This window comes from Rosa rugosa, chromosome 3 (genome assembly GCF_958449725.1).
Source record: "Rosa rugosa chromosome 3, drRosRugo1.1, whole genome shotgun sequence".
NCBI classification, from domain to species: domain Eukaryota; kingdom Viridiplantae; phylum Streptophyta; class Magnoliopsida; order Rosales; family Rosaceae; genus Rosa; species Rosa rugosa.
Genome location: NC_084822.1, coordinates 34,380,542 through 34,399,340, shown reverse-complemented (window position 1 = coordinate 34,399,340; position 18,799 = coordinate 34,380,542). Strand labels below are relative to the sequence as shown.

Here is an 18,799-nt window from a genome sequence, read left to right as displayed (position 1 = left end):
TTTGAGATTATGAGTCTATGACTATTGAAAATGGTTACTTGCTTAGGGCTTGTTTGGGATTGCTGTGATTTTTTAAAAAAAAACTGCTGCTGCTGTGTTGTGAGAATAATCAGCTGTGAATTAAAATAGTTTCGTGTTTGGTAAATAATATTTTTAAAAGTGCTGTCAGTACATAAAATAACTGCAGTGTGTGTTTTGATCCACAGCAGCTTCTAAAAGCATCCTCTAGGCTGCTTCTAAAATCTGCTGCCAGTGACCTATAACTTGTAATTAAAGCTGCTTTTTATTTATTTACCAAACACAATAAAATTTAAAATTTTGAACAAAAGCTGATTTTTTTAAAAGCAAAGCAATCTCAAACAGGGCCTTAGACTATGCGGTATTGTGGTACAATTTTTTGGGTGCATTTTGACATTGGTTTTGGTACAGCTCTTTTCCTGCGACTCTGCAAACTTGATTGATTAGGGCGACTTGATAATCTCACATCAATCAAGTTGTATTCTTCAAATTTCATTTTCTGATGACTTGGCTTCAGACACACAAAATGTGCTTCCTTTCAAGCAACCGAGAAAGTGCAGTTCATCAGTGAAGAAAATTGAGAAACAGATTTCGCAAAAACTAGACTGCATACTGCATAAGTAAACGTGAATGTCTGAAACCTTACATTGATTAGCTCAAATTGGATTTACAAAAATGTGTTTTCCATAGTACAAAAGTTGAGCATCTTCCGCTGTATACCTACTTGCATAACAAGTTTTGCTTTAGGATACTTCTAGCTTTCACTGACTTTTTCAGGATGAGTATACTGACTTTTTCCGGATCAGTATCTGGAGATGGATTTTCATGCTCTGAGGTCTCACTTACTCTTCCTTTCTTGCACTTTCTCTACAGTACTTTTCCTCTTACTGAACACAAAGTAAAATAAATCAGTAAAAAAAACTGAACAGAGGAAAAGAACAGACCATGTCACGGATAGAATCCTATCAACATTTAGAAACAAATTCTAGAGTCATGAGCAGACAAGAAAGAATTTATGAAGAATAAATTGCTGATAGATCCAGAAATGGACATCTAGCAGGAGTAGCAGGCCAACTGAAAGAGTACAATCTGCAGAGAGGGTCAAAAATTCTGAAAAGGAACTTTTGCAATTGATGCAGGTTTGCAGTTTCCATTGTAATACAGTTCCCCACAAGTGGAATAGTCTGTGCTTCTCTTCTTTTTTGTATGTGATTATGGTGCACCATTTAAAAGGATTATAACTACAGAAGCCATAAACGAACAAATTAAGATCATTTCTTCGCATGTTCATGTAGACAGTCAGATATCTTACTTTATTACTTTTATAGCCTCATTACTTTTATAGCCTCATGAATGACCCGGTCATAATCATCTGCATATTATCCAAATCAAAAATATTTGAATGCAAGGATAAAAAAAAAAAACAAGAAAATAAGGATTAGGTAACTATTGTGATACCAGTATGCATCCATAACAAATTAAGGAATCAATTGTCATCAGTTATTCAAACTTCCAAAGTTTGTACTCAAACATCTCTAATTTCCCAGGCCATCATATTGAAAAGGATAGCAGTTAAGGTAGTCGAGTAATCCAATTACTATTTTCCACATAAATTGCAACTTACCACGTATGGTCTATCCGTCTATGGATCATTCATTATAGCGATATAGACCTTAAACTTCTCAGACATGGGCAGTGTTTCATTTTATCATACTGCCACAATGACTACAGGTTTATAAGGAGATTATTAAAATTCAACTCAGAAGTGAACCAAAAAATATTTGCACCATACCAAATGTATAATTGACAAGCCTATGCTGTGACAGGAACGTGTAATTCCAGCACCATAAAAATTTGTTAAAAGATTCTGCTGCCTCTCTTGCCTTCGTTTCCTTTTTAGTTCTCTTCCTTTCTTCTGCAGAATACACCATTTTTTTGTATCAACACCAAAGTATGCAAGAATAAGAGTATGAATAAAGTTCACTGGTAAGTTGCTACCAAAAGGATAGCAAACATTACCTTCTGAAGTTTCTGAAGAGCAGGAATAGCTCAGTTTCAATAGTCTTAGCAGCATCACGTTCTCCAGCAACTTTGCTTGATCCTGTCATTACAGCAAGGAATAGTTAATGATGGATTTTGCCCAAGTGGCTAATTATCTGGAGAAAAAAAAAAAAAAAAGGAAAACAATTTAGCTACAATAAACCTCATTTATTTGAAACTGCATATGTTATGGACAAACTAAGCAAATTTGGCAAATTCAGCAAGTCTTGCATTTTCCATACTAAAAGGCAGTAAAAGGAATATCAAGCAAAAAGGACTCACCCATGGCCACCAGCCCACCAGGTAGCAAGTTCATATGCATCAGAACTATCCAATGTTTTACTTGCTGGTGGTATTCCCTGGAAAAACCACAGGTCATAAAATTTATGAGATGAAGATAATCATATGTGGAAGGAATGAAAATAGACATAAAGCGACAGTCTGTAAACATAGGGCCATCAGCCCAGTTGAATTGTTGAAAACAATCAGTCCCATTTGTAATCTTTGAAACCACTACATTCCCTTCCTAGTTTAGTAAAAGAAGCTAGACTCCAACTGTGTCTTCAGTATTCACTCTTCACCAAAACAAACTATTCAGTCAACCACGCTATTCCAAATACAGAATCATATAAGATAACCAAACGCGGTCTAACAAAACCCATAGTAACTTGTTGAAACAAGCAATATGGCAAAGCTTGTAAGATCAAATATGGACATAACACATATCATCATAAAGTAATTGATGATTAGCTTAATATCAATCCTAGTTTAACATGGATACAAACAGTGAATCAATACTAGTGACTTAATGAAGTAGTGTATCAATTCATTAAGGATAGTAATCCATTGCTTAGTCGACAAGAAAGGCTACAAGTTGTGATACATTAGGAATCTAATAGTGAAACCTAAACCGACAAGGAATGCTTTAATGGGAAGCTTCTTGAGGTTTAAGTCTCATATATATACAGATGAATTGGTCCCTGATTACTACCACGACTATTGCATATTGTTCTGTCCATTGAGAAGCAAGTTGGTAAGTAACAGAAGACCACATTCAGTGATCGAGTTAAGCAGTTGCATAAGATGGAATCCATGTCTGTTATTGCTGAAGGTAAGCCTTAATCCTTTTATGATTGTTGTGCATATGTTGTGAGCATGTAACTATGGTTTTACAATTGGTATCAGAGCATAGGCTCACAAATATGAAAAATCGTTTTAGGGTTTTGCAAAACGAACATAAAATTTTTTAAGAGTTTTTTGCTTTACGGGTCAAGTAACTGATCAGGTTACTGACCGAGTCACTGGTCATGTAACTGATCAGGTACTTGACCAAGTAAGTAACTGACCAGGTAACTGACCAAGTAACTGGTCAGGTACCTGATCAAGGTAAGTTACTTAAGTCGACTGCTGCATCTGGTTAATTATAAAATTCACGCTTCCGCTATGTTTTTTTTTTTAGCAGCAAATTGGGGAAAAAGCAAAAACAGGTTTTTAGTGAAAATTGTTTTCGATTCATAGCATGATAATTAAGTTTTGATTGTGCCCAAGAACCCTAGTTGCATTCCCGGCGTGCGTTAGGCTAGAGTAGATGGTGACCGGATGAAATTTACAATTTCTTGATTGTTCTGTGGTTTCTTGGAATCGAATCAATTTTGGTTATGCTTGAATATGCATGTTGAATTGATTGATGATATGGTATTGTATCTGTGATTGTGTAAAATTGTATGAAGAACAGAAATCTCCCAGATTTTGTTTACAGTTGTTAAAGTTGACAGATACAAGAGCTTAATTTTCTTACAAGGATGAATCTGGATAGAATGTAAAGTAAAAGAGCTCATATGTTTTGTGGTTTTCTGTTGGCATAAGTGATTATTGATGTTGGCAGAAAACATTGATCAGGTACGTGTAACTGGTCAAGTAACTGACCAAGTAACTGTACCTGATCGAGTAACAAAACTGAAATTGTGTTTTGTGTTTTAAAACTATGTTTCAGTTTTATCTTCCAAAGAAGTGGTCAAGTATGGTTTTAGAATACAAAACAGCAGTATGCATGCTTGATGAAAATAAATACGGATACTTAGAAATTTTTCTTCTGTCTAAAGATGTGGATAAATTTCTTTGGATAACTTGTTTTCATTAAACATGGCATATTGATAAAGAACTCCGGGATGTTATGCTTCTGCTCAAAAGTGTTGCTTAACATTGTTTTTTGTTATGGACTGACATGAATGCAAGTATGGTTGTTTCGGTTTTCTGTATGTTCTTGTTTTGGTTACTTAAAGCTAAATAAAACACAGAAAACTTAAACATATTTTCTTTACAAACTGAGAACTCACTCGAATTTTTGTTTTGCTCCTTAGGTAACTCTTACATGAACTTGAACAGTGTCTTGATGTTAACTGGAACCAACTATAGAGCTTGGCTAGACTCTGTGGAAAATTATATGGGAATGCATGAGAACATAGATTACTGCTTTACTGAGGATAAGCCTGAAGAGTTAAATGAAAAGAGCACCAAGAAAGATACTGACCTTTACAAGAAGTGGCATAGATCCAATAGAATGGCTAAGAACCTCATCAGAACATCTATGTCTAAGACTGTCAGGGGAAGTATAGAAGAGCCTGAGCTAGCATCAGATTTTCTGGAACTCATAGGTGCTAAGTTTAAAGAAAGTGAAAAAGCAGAAGCAGCTAGGCTAACCAAGGAGTTTCATGATTTGAAGTACATGGGTTCAGGGGGAGTTAGAGAGCATATTATGAAGATGATCAATATAAATGGCAGACTCAGGGAACTCTTAATGGGGGTTAGGGATGAGCAAGTAGTGCATTATGCACTACATTCCTTGCCTAACAGTTTTAGTCATCTTAGGACCAGTTACAACTCTCAAAAGGGAAACTGGACTCTAGATGAACTTATATCCATCTGTGTGGATGAGGAATCTAGGATCAAGGAAGAAAAGGAACCTGCTACAACCATTAACCTCATTGAGAAGCCTAAAAGGAAAAAGCCCCAGAATAAGCTCAAGCCTACCAAAGCCATAACTAAGAGTTCAACAGCTGCAGTGGCCAAGGAAAACAGGCCATTCAGGTTCAAGTGCTACTTTTGCAAAAGAGTAGGACACATGAAAAAGGACTGCACTGGCTATAAGAATTGGTTAGCCAAAAAGGGTAAGATTTTTTCTAATACAGTTTTTTCCTTAGAAATTAATCTTATAAATGTTGAACCACAGTCTTGGTGGATAGATTCAGGCTCACCTATTCATATTACTAATTCTTTGCAGGGATTCATAAGGAGGAGAATCCCAAAAAGTGATAAAGTGAACCTGTGTGTAGGCAATGGCATGAGAGTGGCAGTCAAGGCTATTGGAACCTTAAAGCTCGATTTAGGATTAGGAAAATTATTAGTTCTGGACAATGTTTTTTATGTACCTTCCATGAGAAGGAATTTGGTTTCAGTTTCTCTTTTAGTAAAATCTGGTTGTAGACTTGTTATGGATAGTAATGGAATTCTTATTTCTAAAAATTCTATTCAAATTGGTTCTGGTGTTATTATGAATGATTATTTACAGTTAAATTGTTCAATGGCTCAACAAGAAATTTTACTTGTTGAAAATAACACCAACAGTACTAGCACTTTAACAGGTGTTAAAAGAACCAAACTAAATGAAAAGTCTTCATTTTTATGGCATAGAAGACTCGGCCATGTTTCAAAAGAGAGACTGAAAATTTTGGTGAAAAACAACATCCTAAATGAACTTGATTTTTCTGATCTAACAGACTGTGTTGAATGCTTTAAGGGAAAAATAACTAATACTAGAAAGAAGACTGCATATAGAAGCCAAAATTTATTAGAACTCATACACACTGATATATGTGGACCATTTAGGCATTAAACTATCTGTGGGAATGTGTATTTTATCACATTCATTGATGATTTTTCTAGATACAGTTATGTTTATCTACTTTCAGAAAAGGCACAAGCATTGAAAGCTTTTCAAATCTTTAAGTCTGAGGTAGAAAATCAACTAGAAAAGAAAATCAAAACAGTAAGATCAGATAGAGGGGGTGAGTTCTATGGCAAGTACACTGAATCCGGCCAACAAAAGGGTCCATTTGCCTTGTTTTTGCAAGACAATGGAATTAAAGCTCAATATACAACACCCTATAACCCACAACAGAATGGTGTTGCAGAGAGAAAGAATAGGACTCTTTTGAACATGGTTAGATGTATGATGTGTACAACAGGTTTGCCTAAATTTCTATGGGGTGAGGCTTTAAAAACTGCAAATTATATTTGCAACAGAACACCTAGCAAAGCCATAGAAAATACTGCTTTTGAGCTTTGGTGTGGCAGAAAACCTAGTCTTCATCACTGCCATGTTTGGGGATGTCATGCAGAAGCTAGGATTTATAATCCAAGCTTGAATAAACTTGATCCTAAGACAGTTAGTTGCTATTTTATAGGTTATCCAGATAAATCTAAAGGCTATAAATTATATTCTGCTCATCATTCACCTAGAATTTTTGAAACACATCAAGTAAAGTTTCTAAGTGAAAAAGTTCACAATACAAACCTTGAGGATTTAACCTCAGATTTTGAGGAAATTGTGTCTGATGAGAATATAAGTGTTGTATTGCCTTTAGAACAAGATGTAACTGATCGAGTCACTGGTCGAGTAACTGACCAAGTAACTGTCCCTGATCAAGTAACCGGTCATGTAACTGGTCATGTAACTGACCATGTAACTGGTCAAGTACCTGTCACTGGTCAAGTCACTGACCAAGTAACTGTCGCTAGACAAGTAACTGACCATGTCACTGGTCAAGTAACTAACCAAGTAACTGTCACTGGTCAAGTAACTGACCCTGTAACTGATCAAGTCCCTGTCAACCCTCAGCCTAGAAGATCACAGAGAGCAAGAAAACCAACTTATGGGGGGGAAGATAGTGACTACATTGTTTATCTGCAAGAAGCAGAAATTGAAATGGACTGTGCAGAGGACAATGATCCAACTACATTTAATCAGGCTATTGAAAGTAATGAATCTCACCAATGGCAGCTAGCAATGGAAGCAGAAATTGATTCCATGAGCCAAAATGCAGTTTGGGAATTAGTTGAACCTGACCCTAATCAGAAACCTATAGGTTGTAAATGGGTTTTCAAAACCAAAAGAGATGCAAATGGCAATGTAGAGAGACATAAAGCAAGATTAGTTGCCAAGGGTTTTACACAGAAGGAGGGCATTGATTTTACTGAGACTTTTTCTCCAGTTTCTACAAAAGACTCGTTTAGGATAATCATGGCTTTAGTGGCTCATTTTGATATGGAGCTGCACCAAATGGATGTTAAAACAGCCTTCTTGAATGGTGAACTAGATGAAGTGATTTATATGAGGCAGCCAGAAGGTTTTGTGCAAGCTGGAAGTGAAAACTTAGTATGCAGGTTAAGAAAATCAATTTATGGCTTTAGACAAGCTTCTAGACAGTGGTACAAGAAATTTGATTCTGTGATTTCTACTTTTGGATTTACAGAGAATCTTGTTGATGAGTGTGTTTACTTGAAGACAGTTGGGAACAATTTTATTTTCCTAGTTCTCTATGTGGATGATATACTTTTGGCTAGCAGTAACATTAAACTGCTTAAAGACACCAAGAGCTTTCTGTCAAAGAATTTTGACATGAAAGACTTAGGAGAAGCATCCTATGTACTAGGCATTGAGATTAAAAGAGATAGAGCACAGACACTACTTGGTTTGTCTCAACAGAATTATATTACCAAAGTTTTGAAGAGATTTGGTATGGAGAAGTGTGCAGCTGGAGAAGTCCCCATGTCCAAAGGAGATAAACTAACCAAGAAGCAAAGTTCCAAAAGTGATGTTGAGAAAGAAGATATGGAGTCAAAGCCTTATGCTAGACTTGTAGGAAGTCTCATGTATGCACAAGTCTGCACTAGACCAGACTTGTCTTTTGCAGTAGGGATTTTATCGAGATTTCAATCTAATCCAGGCCATGAACATTGGGTAGTTGGGAAGAAAGTGTTGAGATACCTGCAGAAAACTAAAAGTCACATGCTAGTTTATAGGCAAGTGGAGGATTTGAAACTCGTTGGATTTTCAGATTCTGATTTCGCAGGGAACTATCCAGACTCCAAGAAGTCAACTTGTGGATATGTGTACATGCTAGCAGGAGGTGCAGTTGCTTGGAAAACCATGAAGCAAACACTAGTTTCAACCTCCACCATGCAAGCTGAATTTATTGCAGTATATGAAACTGTGTGTGAAGGACTTTGGATCAGGAATTTCTTGATGCAGACCAAAGTGTTAAGTCACATTGTGGCAGGCACACTTGTGATTTATTGTGATAATGAAGCAGCTGTTTTCTTTAGCAAGAACAGTAAAAGATCAAATAATTCTAAACACATTGATTTAAAGTATTACAGTGTTAGAGAAAGGGTTAAGCATGGTGAGATAGCTGTTTTGAGCATTGACACGAATTCACAGCTAGCAGACCCCTTCTCCAAGGCCTTGTCAGTAGTAGCATTCCAGAAGCATACAGCCAGCATTGGAGTTTTAGCTAATCTAGATGGTTAGGTTCAGTAGAGAGTTAATCCAGTTGGAGCAATTTAAATTTCTAAGGTTTTTGAGTTCTTGTATTTTTAGTTGTGATCTTTTGACTTTATTTATCACAACTTATTTGTAATGACAGATTTTATTATTAATAAATTTTGAGGTATTTTCAGATTCTGGTTATTGCTGCAGTTTTTTGTTGAATGTTCTGAAAATTATCAATTTTGTGTTTAAAGTTATACTTGCTATCAGATGGCTTAAATCATGTGAAGCATGATGTTAAGGTTCAAGCAATATTTTTAAGCCATCAGTGTTCAGTGAATTTGCTTGAGTTTCTGGTTTTAGAAACATAAAGTAGGACCTAATATATGTTTACTTGTTGATACACATTAACATATATTGTATCACTTCTGGTTGAACATATGTGGATTGCAGAAGCTTGTGTTAGTGGTTTTGAAACTCTGCATTTTTGTTAAAATGTATACTGTTTCTTGCTCTGCATAAGTAACTGTGATCTGACCATGTTGGAATGGATTTTCGATTGAGTTTGTTATCTGGCGCGCACTTCAGTAGGTTTTGATCTTCTCTGGTGCAAATCATCGAGCATGATATGTGTGAGTCCAAGGGGGAGATTGTAAGATCAAATATGGACATAACACATATCATCATAAAGTAATTGATGATTAGCTTAATATCAATCCTAGTTTAACATGGACACAAACAGTGAATCAATACTAGTGACTTAATGAAGTAGTGTATCAATTCATTAAGGATAGTAATCCATTGCTTAGTCGACAAGAAAGGCTACAAGTTGTGATACATTAGGAATCTAATAGTGAAACCTAAACCGACAAGGAATGCTTTAATGGGAAGCTTCTTGAGGTTTAAGTCTCATATATATACAGATGAATTGGTCCCTGATTACTACCACGACTATTGCATATTGTTCTGTCCATTGAGAAGCAAGTTGGTAAGTAACAGAAGACCACATTCAGTGATCGAGTTAAGCAGTTGCATAAGATGGAATCCATGTCTGTTATTGCTGAAGGTAAGCCTTAATCCTTTTATGATTGTTGTGCATATGTTGTGAGCATGTAACTATGGTTTTACAAAGCTTGACTATAAACTCTTGCTTCGTTTAAGTTTGGGTAAACAGTATAAGTTACTGGGCTGAACATATGCGGTATAATAATTATGCTTCTGAGTTAAATCATATAACTAACATATGTATCAAACGTGGTTCAATTCAATCCATTAAAAGGAACAATTATACCAATCCACGAAGCTCTCTTAACAAGCAAAAGAAACCAAAGACATAATACCTTCTTCTTTGCTTCATTACATCAGTATTCCACATATAGACAAATTATCAGATAATTATTAGTGAAAAGGCCAAACACAACAGAATGTAAAGCACTTGAACAAAAAGCATTAACTTTTACATTCACCCACAATCCAGATGAACATCTGGTCACACATTCTAAGCAAAACAGAAACAATGTTGTGTTCTGTACACAAATTCATAGCAAATAGTAAAGCAAGCTCATAAGTACACAAAAAATGAAGGACCAAAAACCTTCAAAAGCGCAATGTGAAGCTGAGCAAGTGAATCTTTAGGGGTTATCAAACCCATCTCGATCTCTTCCGCTGATACTTTAGTAAGCTTCCCCAATCACTGGCTCAAACACCTGCACACAAAAAAAAAAAAAAAAATTTAGATCAAAATCAATCTCATTCTGAGACCCAAATTAAAAGGATCTTCACCGTCAAAAAGTTGATGACGGAGGCTAGCTCCCATGGCAATCTGAGCATTCAATGGATCCTTGTCTTCTTCGTCCAACACCACCATCTCTACATCTTCCGTCGCCGGCTGGACCGCCTAACGGCCCGAACCCCAGCCATATTGAGATGCTCAGAGAGAGGACTGTGAAATTGACTAGGTTGGTAACGCCTCAATATTTTCGGAGGGAGTGATTTTCCCGCCTAAATGTTTTACCCACAGATCGATAATAGATGTTTGTTACATAAGCAAAGGACTGCAGCATGGGGAATTCCCCATCGACTTTTCACATATCATGTACAGTGTTACACCCCCATATCTACGTCTTTCCTTGTTCAGATTTGATAGTCAATTTTCACCAACCGTGACTTGAATTTAATACATGTGGCTGTGATTCATTTTTCCCTTACAGTTAATTTGAATTTAAAACAAACTCTTGAAACTGTCTCTTAGATGAGCATTCCTCAAAATCTTGTTCCATATCACAACAGGATCAAATTAAAATGTATTAGTTGATGATATGTCTTGTCGATATAATATGTGTTATACTATTGCGAACACCGGCCAACCGGGGGATTTTCCCAATCCAGAGTCAAGTTGGAACTATCTTCATGCAGTTCTTGCTGTACGTCCGATGGGTTTATTGAAATCCATACACCATGTTGGAAGAGTGTAAGCGCGTCCGCTGATGCTTTTCCTTCCTACTTTCAGCATAAAGATTTTGGTTGTCTTGTCAATAGTGATCTACTTCGTACATATTGCTAGCTAGCTTAAATAAAGAAGGAGAAAAAGCACTGGTATTCTTCTCTATAAGGATTATGAAAAGCCAGAAAAGGCACGATCATGTTGAACATTGAACAATATGTCCCAAGTTATGAATATTGCTTTTAACATTTATCTCACATCACTACCAATAAGAACTTTAAAAAGACGAAGCACCTATAATAAAAACATCTACGAGAATACATAAGTACTTCCATAGCACCATACATTCAAATTATTATAAAAAGTACATAAACATAAAATAATAGATGAACAAACAACATCAAAACTACTTTTCTTAGACTCTTAGTATATTTCAACTACTTAAACAGTTCTCTCTTGATCAACAGTTTATCACCATTTTGTATTCAAATTAAGTGGGCTAAAAGAATCGTTGTGCACGCTTGTTGGAGGTGGACGCTTCGGGGCTGGCGGGCACGTAACTTGCTTTGGTGGAGGCAGTTTGCATCCTTTGTCTTTCGGGGTTGTTGAAGATGTCGACTTGTTGGCATCCGCGGCTCCATACACTTGTGAATTATTTGAAGAACTCATCTTTTGAGAACAAATATTAACTAAAATTCTAAACCAAAACTTGTTGAGAATATGAGAATAACAGGACCAAAGGCCTCTATATATAGGGCTTGTTCTTTCTTTTCAAAATACGAGAGGAATTTTAATAGGATTAGGAGTAATCTTTTCGAAACATAATAGGAAAAAATTATTATTTCAAAAAAGAAAAGGGAAAAGTTTTAACTGACCTACTAACCTAAGGGACAGTTTTTGAGCGACTGTAAGGGACAAGTGAATCTGATGGCTGAGAATAAATACATAGTTTTAAATTGTTATAATACTTAATACATGCTACGTTTCATTTTTTCCTCACAATTTGAATTTCAAACATGCCTTTGAAACTGTTTTTTAGGTGAGCATTCCTCAAAGTCTTATTCCATATCACAACAGGAAAGTTCTGTATTAGTTGATGATATGCCTTGTTGATATAAAAGACATGAACATTAATTTTAGTTGATGATATTTCTTGTTTATATAAAAGGTGTTCTACTCCCTTTTCACTTGCTATGATCGAGCAAGATATTTGATGAGGCCGTATTAAATTCCAAGCTTGTTGAAACGTTGCTTATATTAATGATTTTTTCTTTCATTAAAAAAAATCACAAAAATGTCTATAAGAAAATAACAAATTACATATAAGTTATTGACAAAAAATGACTTAACAAATACATCCACTAAAGATTGAATTAAACATATAAGGACTAAATCTTACAAATAAGGACAATGTGCTCTCCACTTGCCACATGTCATGAGTTAATTTACTTTTTTATCCTTAACTACTTCTTTTGACTTCTAATCTCTTTACAAGGATTAAATTTTACAAATAAGGACAATCTACTCTCCACTTGCCACATGTCATGATTTAATTTATTTTTTTATCTTTAACTATTTTTTTTTTACTTTTAATCCCTTTATATTACTTTTTTTTTTAGAATAATCAATTTATGTTATTTTTTTTTTCTGAGAATAATTCATTTATGTTACTTTTTTTTTTCTGAGAACAATTTGTTTATGTTACTTTTTCTTTTTTTAAGAACAATCCGTTTATGTTACTCTTTTTTTTTTTTCTTTTTTTTTTTTGAGAATAATCCATTTATGTTAATTTTTTTTCTTCTGAGAACAATCCGTTTATTTTACTCTTTTTTTTTTTCTTGAGAATAATCCATTTATGTTACTTCACAAAACCTCACTCTCCTACTACTCTTATCTCATCGCCTAATCCTGTTACTGCACTCATACTCGTCCAGTTCTGCTACTGCACTCGTGATCGCCTAATCCTGCTACTGCACTCGTGATCGCCTAATCCTGCTACTGCACTCGCTGCATTCATTCTCGTCCAGTTCTGCTACTACTGCACTCGTGATCGCCTAATCATGCTACTGCACTCGTCCAATCCTGCTACTGCACTCGCTGCACTCATACTCGTCCAGTTCTGCTACTGCACTCGTGATCGCCTAATCCTGCTACTGCACTCGTCCAATCCTGCTACTGCACTCGCTACACTCATACTCGTCCAGTTCTGCTACTCGTGTTCTGCTACTGCACTCGTGATCGCCTAATCCTGCTACTGCACTTGTCCAATCCTGCTACTGCACTCATACTCGTCCAGTTCTGCTACTCGTGTTCTGCTACTGCACTCATAATCGCCTAATCCTGCTACTGCACTCGTCCAATCCTGCTACTGCACTCGCCTAATCCTGCTACTACACTCATACTCATCCAGTTCTGCTACTGCACTTGTCCTCATGTTCTGCTACTTCACTCGTCATCGCCTAATCCTGCTACTGCACTCGTCAAATCCTGCTACTGCACTCGCTGCACTCATACTCGTCCAGTTCTGCTACTGCACTTGTACTCGTGTTCTGCTACTGCACTCGTCATCGCCTAATCCTGCTACTGCATTAGTCAAATCCTGCTACTGCACTTGTCATTGCCTAATCCTGCTACTGCACTCGTCATCTCCTAATCCTGCTACTGCACTCATCCAATCCTGCTACTGCACTCGCTGCAGTCATGCTCATCCAGTTTTGCTACTGCCCTCGTACTCGTGTTCTTCTACTGCACTCGTTACACTCATACTTGCAGAATTAATGAACAAGAAATCTTAAGACTTGATAACTATGTACATATACATCATACGCAGAATCAACCTTCCAAAACCTATTAGAGATTTTGTTTTCATAACACTAAATAACCGCCTTAAAGTTGAAATGCCCAATTAATAGCATCCAGTATGCAATCCCTCCACTCAAAATTGATAATTATCCAGATCGATCAATCAATCAATGCATTATACTATAGTTACTGAATCATCATTGCAACATTATACTACTTGTATCAATCCTCACAAACAAACAAATTCCAGAAACAAAAGCAATTGCATTTGAGGGTAAAATTGGAAAAGTCACTTCTTATGCCGGCGGCCTCGCTTGGGACCCCAGCCTTCAAGCTTGGCGACGGGGCACCCACACCGTGCTCGAAAAAGCAAGACGGCGGAGCCATCTTCCTGAGCTCGGACCGGAGACACTCGTAATTGGGATTGGTGTCACTCCCGCCCTTCCAGGGCAACTTATCGATCTCCTTAGACCCGGTCTTGACACACTCCTCATTCTGCAGCTGCAAATCGAATTCCATGGCCTTCTTCAAGCCCTTGCAGCCATGGCAGTCGCACTTGCGCGATCGGGCGCCACAGCAGAACTCGACGAAGAGGAGGGCGGCGACGAAGAAGAAGAGGAAGCCGAGGAGGTAGGGGATCAGGAGGAACAGCAGAATCACATGGCGGAGGCTCCCTGATGTCCTCGTTGGAAACGCCATAGTCGGGATTAGAGATGTAGAGCTTGGTTCCAGTTTCGATGGCGGAGGCTCTGCCAGCCGGGGCTACATAGGCAGCTCCCTGATCCGAGAACATGTCGTGCTGCCACTGGACTCCGGCGCCTGAATCCCCAAATCATTCATGAATATTCATTCTTGTTGTATTGTTTTAATTCGAACAAGGCAAAATCAGAGCAGGAAGCAAGAGATCTACTGCTTTACCTTGGCGTCGCGCGATTTCCGGCACGATTGGGCAAGCAGCGGGTGGGTCCGGGAGCGGAGGCAGCCCAGGCGGCTTTGGGTTTTCGTTTTGGGGTGTTGGTATTGGGTCAGTGGCATACGCGTAAATATTTCATCAAACTGAGTATTTTGGTCATTCTGCATTAAATTTGGGGGTCAGGCTTGCATCATTTGACTTTTGGGCCTGGGCTCATGTCCTAATTTGTATAAATCTTTTGGCAAGTGGGTTTTCTGTGTTTACATCTTTGGTCATATGCTACTATGTAATTTTCTAATAAGAAAAAGAATTACACTTCTTGTTGTTTGACAGTTGACCCAAAAAAAAAAAAAAAAACGTCCCCTCTTTCACTCGTGGCAGTCGTGTGTGTTTCTACTTTCTAATCTCAGAAGCAAAGCACCTGCAGTTGAAGGTCGTCGTCTCCTCCAGATCCCCTGAAAAAAAAAAAAAAAAAAAAAAAATGTCGCTGACGAACGAAATCGCCACCGTAATGGAGAGCCTGGATCAGCTACCGGCGGCCCTACTCGCCACCATCCTGACGAAGCTCGACGTGTCCTCCATCTGCTCCGTCGCTTCCACCTGCACCGTCTTCAAGGCCTGCGCTCAACACATCCTCTCCTTCATCCCCTCCTTCCATCTCCTCGTGCGTTTTTCATCCTTCATTTCAATTTTGCTCTTTTTCAAAAAAAAAAACAAAAATTGATTTTTTTTTTTTTTTGGGGTTGTGTTTAGGAAACTGCGCCTTCTATGGAATTGTTGAGGCCTCTGTTGCCGCCAAACCCTTGGCTGAAGACGATGAAGGTGAACTGCGGCCGGCTCGATGATTCGGCCATCCAGGTTCTGCTGCAGCCTTCTCTGCACGAGCTTTGCATGCTCAATTGCGCGGATTTTAGCGGCAAATTGCTCTCGGAGATCGGAGGCCGGTGCAAGGATTTGAGGTTGGTCTTTTTGTTTGTTTGTTCTGATCTGCTGTGTGTTGTGAATTATGATTGTGGAAAGGTGAAAGGTGAAGAATTTTTGTTGTTATTGGTTTTGGGTATGTAATAATGCCCATTCAGGTCTCTCTGCTTGGGGTCGGTCGCTGAAAAAAGAGGGCGAGCTATTCATATTTCTGATTTGGAGGAGTTACTCAGTGGTTGCACTCATTTAGAAGTAAGGATCAATTGAATGATGATAACCCCATTAAGAAAAATGTTCAATAAACAGAGGTTTAAGTAAAAATTGGTGGTGCGTGGTTGATCTTGGTAACCCATTAAGTTTAGCCTCGCAATTGTGTTTCTATAACGGTTTCCTATTTTGATTAGGTAGTTCTTAAATGAAAGGTGAAGTTTTAATCTTTGTATTCAACTAACTATGCTAAGAACATAATTGCCTATTGAATATATACAAAAAGTTGCTAAAGTTGTCTTCAGTGTTTAGTTTTTGGATGAACTAATGGGTTTATTTAAATGGTTGAGTTTGTTAATGTGGTGTGGTTCCTCCTTATTCATCTAGATACATAAGTGCATGGTCTACAATCTGGCTTGCATCTTAACATAATAGCGGTACATGCTTCAGCTTATACATGTTTCTTCACTTACAATGTCTCCATATAGTATGTGTACGGTATCTCATGATTTGTTGATGTCATTCATCTAATGTGCATCTGGATTGTTTTTTTAGGCATTGGTCCTGATGTTTGATGTCTCGTTTTCGCTGCGTCATGACTTTGCTCGAGTTTGGGCTTTGGCCTCTGAGAAACTCACTTCTCTTGAGATTGGCTACGTTTCATCTGTAATGGTGACTGAACTACTTAGCCCAAATTTCGAATTACCACAGTCAGCAAATCGTATTCAGCCTTCCATATTGCCTAATATTCATAAATTGTCCCTTTCTGTCGACTACATAACTGATGCCATGGTTGGTACTATATCTAAAGGTCTCACCTCCTTGACCCATTTGGATCTTCGAGATGCACCCCTCATTGAACCAAGAGTTACATTTGACCTTACCAACTCTGGCCTTCAATTGATAAATCAGCATGGAAAGTTGAAGCATTTATCATTGGTTCGGAGCCAGGAGTTTCTCTTCTCATATTTCAAACGAGTAAATGATCTTGGGCTCCTTTTATTAGCTGACAAGTGTGAAAAGATGGAAAGTATATTTCTCGGTGGCTTCTGTCGTGTTACAGACACAGGGTTCAAAACAATCTTGCATTCTTGCTCCACGCTCTACAAGCTTAGGGTGTCTCATGGGACTCAGTTAACTGATCTGGTTTTTCATGACATTTCTGCAACTTCCCTTTCTTTAACACACGTTAGCTTGAGACGGTGTACACTTTTAACCAACCATGCAGTCACTAATTTGGCTTCTAACAAGGATCTAAAAGTTCTTGATCTGAGAGATTGCAGAAACCTTGGGAATGAAGCCCTCCGAGCCATAGGCAATCTTCATAATTTGAAGACTTTATTATTGGATGGCTCCGATATCAGTGATCTGGGATTATCATACTTAAGACCAAGGGTTATAAGTTCACTAATTACATTGTCTGTTAGAGGCTGCAAGAAACTGACTGATAAATGCATCTCTGCTCTATTTGATGGCTCTTCTAAATTGGCGTTGCAAGAATTGGACCTATCAAATCTTCCGAATCTCTCTGACAATGGAGTTTTATTACTTGCAAGAAGTAGAATTCCGTTATTGGAACTACGAATGCGACAATGCCCACTCATAGGTGACACGTCTGTAGTGGTATTAGCTTCAATGCTGGTAGACGAGGAAAGGTGGCATGGTAATTGCTTGCGGTTGTTGGATCTGTTTAACTGTGGTGGCATTACCGCGGTTGCATTTCGGTGGCTGAAGAAACCATATTTTCCGAGGCTAAGGTGGTTGGGGGTTACAGGTTGTGTAAATAGAGATACAGTAGATGCTTTAGCTCGTAGTAGACCGTTCTTGCATGTGTCATGCCATGGTGAGGAGCTGGGGGCAGAGCAGTGGGATACCGGGGATGACTTTCATATGCATGACTATGATGAGATGGATGAGCTTGAACAGTGGCTTCAAGAAGGTGACTATGAGAGTGGCGATGAAGAGATGGTGGAGGCAGAAAACGTTGCAGAAGCAATGGAGTAGTCTGCTACAGAAGATGAGTTTTCTACACGCATGATCATCATGAGATGTACGAACTGAACAGTGGTGATGGTGATGGTGATGGTTGATGCTGCAAACAATGGAGTAGTCCTACATAAACTCAATGTAAAATTCGATACATCTATGTATGCTGAATACTTGTGGTTGTTTATTTGGTTTTGTATAAATGTAACTGTAAACTATTGACTATGTATTAGAGTTAAGCAAGGTGTGCTGTAGTACTTAACTCCAAATCTGTTATTTGGCCAAGTAATTCCTGTGATTATTTGGGGTAAGTTGGATTTGGAGCACTGTTGTATTTCGCTATAATTATATTTAGATTCATTGCGCCTATGTTGTCAATGATTTAAACTCTTCAGGTTGTCATTGGTCTCTTTTTCAGGGTATATCCCAACGAGTTGAGGTTTGATACCTCTAGTGCTGAAAGAAAGTGACACTGTCGGGCTTTTCATAAGTGGATGATCATATCATCATGGCTCCAAATATTCGGTGGCCACTTTGGAAATTCTGGATACGCTATCTGTACGTAATGATATATTGATTCATGAAGTTTGGAAATGTCAGCAATCACTTGCTTGAAGAATTGAAGTAATGAAAATTTTTCCCACACTTAAAATAGGGTCTTAAGAGCCTCTTGAACATCGGTGCCTCTGTAATATTAGGGGTCGTCAACGGGCCGGGCCGGGCCTTGTTATATTTTTAAATAATTGCGGGCCGGGCCGGGCCGGGCTTTATTAAAAATCAAAGGATCCAAGCCCGTCCATATAAAGCGGGCCTTGCGGGCTTTTTCGGGCCGGGCCGGGCTTGGCCTTGCGGGCTTTTTTGGGTCGGGCCTTGCGGGCTTTATTTATAAATAAATATTTAAAGACACAAGTATTTTTTTTTT

At 38.0% G+C, this 18,799-nt stretch overlaps 1 protein-coding gene, 2 long non-coding RNA genes and 1 pseudogene across 5 annotated transcripts; 1 reads left to right on the top strand and 3 right to left on the bottom strand.

The window, feature by feature from the left end:
• Nucleotides 1-645: 645 nt before the first annotated feature.
• LOC133738876 (uncharacterized) lies at nucleotides 646-2,371 on the bottom strand. Of its 2 annotated transcripts, XR_009860346.1 has the most exons (4): nucleotides 2,341-2,371; nucleotides 2,038-2,119; nucleotides 1,811-1,933; nucleotides 646-905 (listed from the first exon to the last, which is right to left on the bottom strand). It is a non-coding gene; the product is annotated as an uncharacterized LOC133738876 (long non-coding RNA). The 2 variants fall into 2 exon arrangements; XR_009860345.1 differs by lacking the exon at nucleotides 646-905 and having other exon boundaries at nucleotides 1,357-1,933.
• On the bottom strand, nucleotides 2,372-10,578 carry LOC133738875 (uncharacterized). Its single transcript, XR_009860344.1, has 3 exons — nucleotides 10,388-10,578; nucleotides 10,200-10,311; nucleotides 2,372-2,417 (listed from the first exon to the last, which is right to left on the bottom strand). It is a non-coding gene; the product is annotated as an uncharacterized LOC133738875 (long non-coding RNA).
• Nucleotides 10,579-14,139: 3,561 nt separating this feature from the next.
• On the bottom strand, nucleotides 14,140-14,772 carry LOC133736250 (uncharacterized protein At5g19025-like; annotated as a pseudogene).
• Nucleotides 14,773-15,152: 380 nt separating this feature from the next.
• Nucleotides 15,153-18,246, top strand: LOC133738874 (F-box/LRR-repeat protein 10). Of its 2 annotated transcripts, XM_062166546.1 has the most exons (4): nucleotides 15,153-15,427; nucleotides 15,517-15,722; nucleotides 15,843-15,936; nucleotides 16,447-18,246. In XM_062166546.1, the coding sequence occupies exons 1-4, from the start codon at nucleotides 15,245-15,247 to the stop codon at nucleotides 17,893-17,895; spliced, it is 1,932 nt and encodes a 643-aa protein (XP_062022530.1). In that variant the 5' UTR covers nucleotides 15,153-15,244; the 3' UTR covers nucleotides 17,896-18,246. The 2 variants fall into 2 exon arrangements, with proteins under 2 accessions (XP_062022530.1, XP_062022531.1); XM_062166547.1 differs by lacking the exons at nucleotides 15,153-15,427; nucleotides 15,843-15,936 and having other exon boundaries at nucleotides 15,585-15,722.
• The last annotated feature ends 553 nt before the right edge of the window (nucleotides 18,247-18,799 follow it).

Coding starts and splice junctions, on each gene's coding strand:
- LOC133738874 (XM_062166546.1), top strand. CDS start 15,245: ATGTCGCTGACGAACGAAATCGCCACCGTAATGGAGAGCCTGGATCAG. Junction 15,428..15,516: donor TCCCCTCCTTCCATCTCCTC/GTGCGTTTTTCA, acceptor GGTTGTGTTTAG/GAAACTGCGCCTTCTATGGA. Junction 15,723..15,842: donor GGCCGGTGCAAGGATTTGAG/GTTGGTCTTTTT, acceptor ATGCCCATTCAG/GTCTCTCTGCTTGGGGTCGG.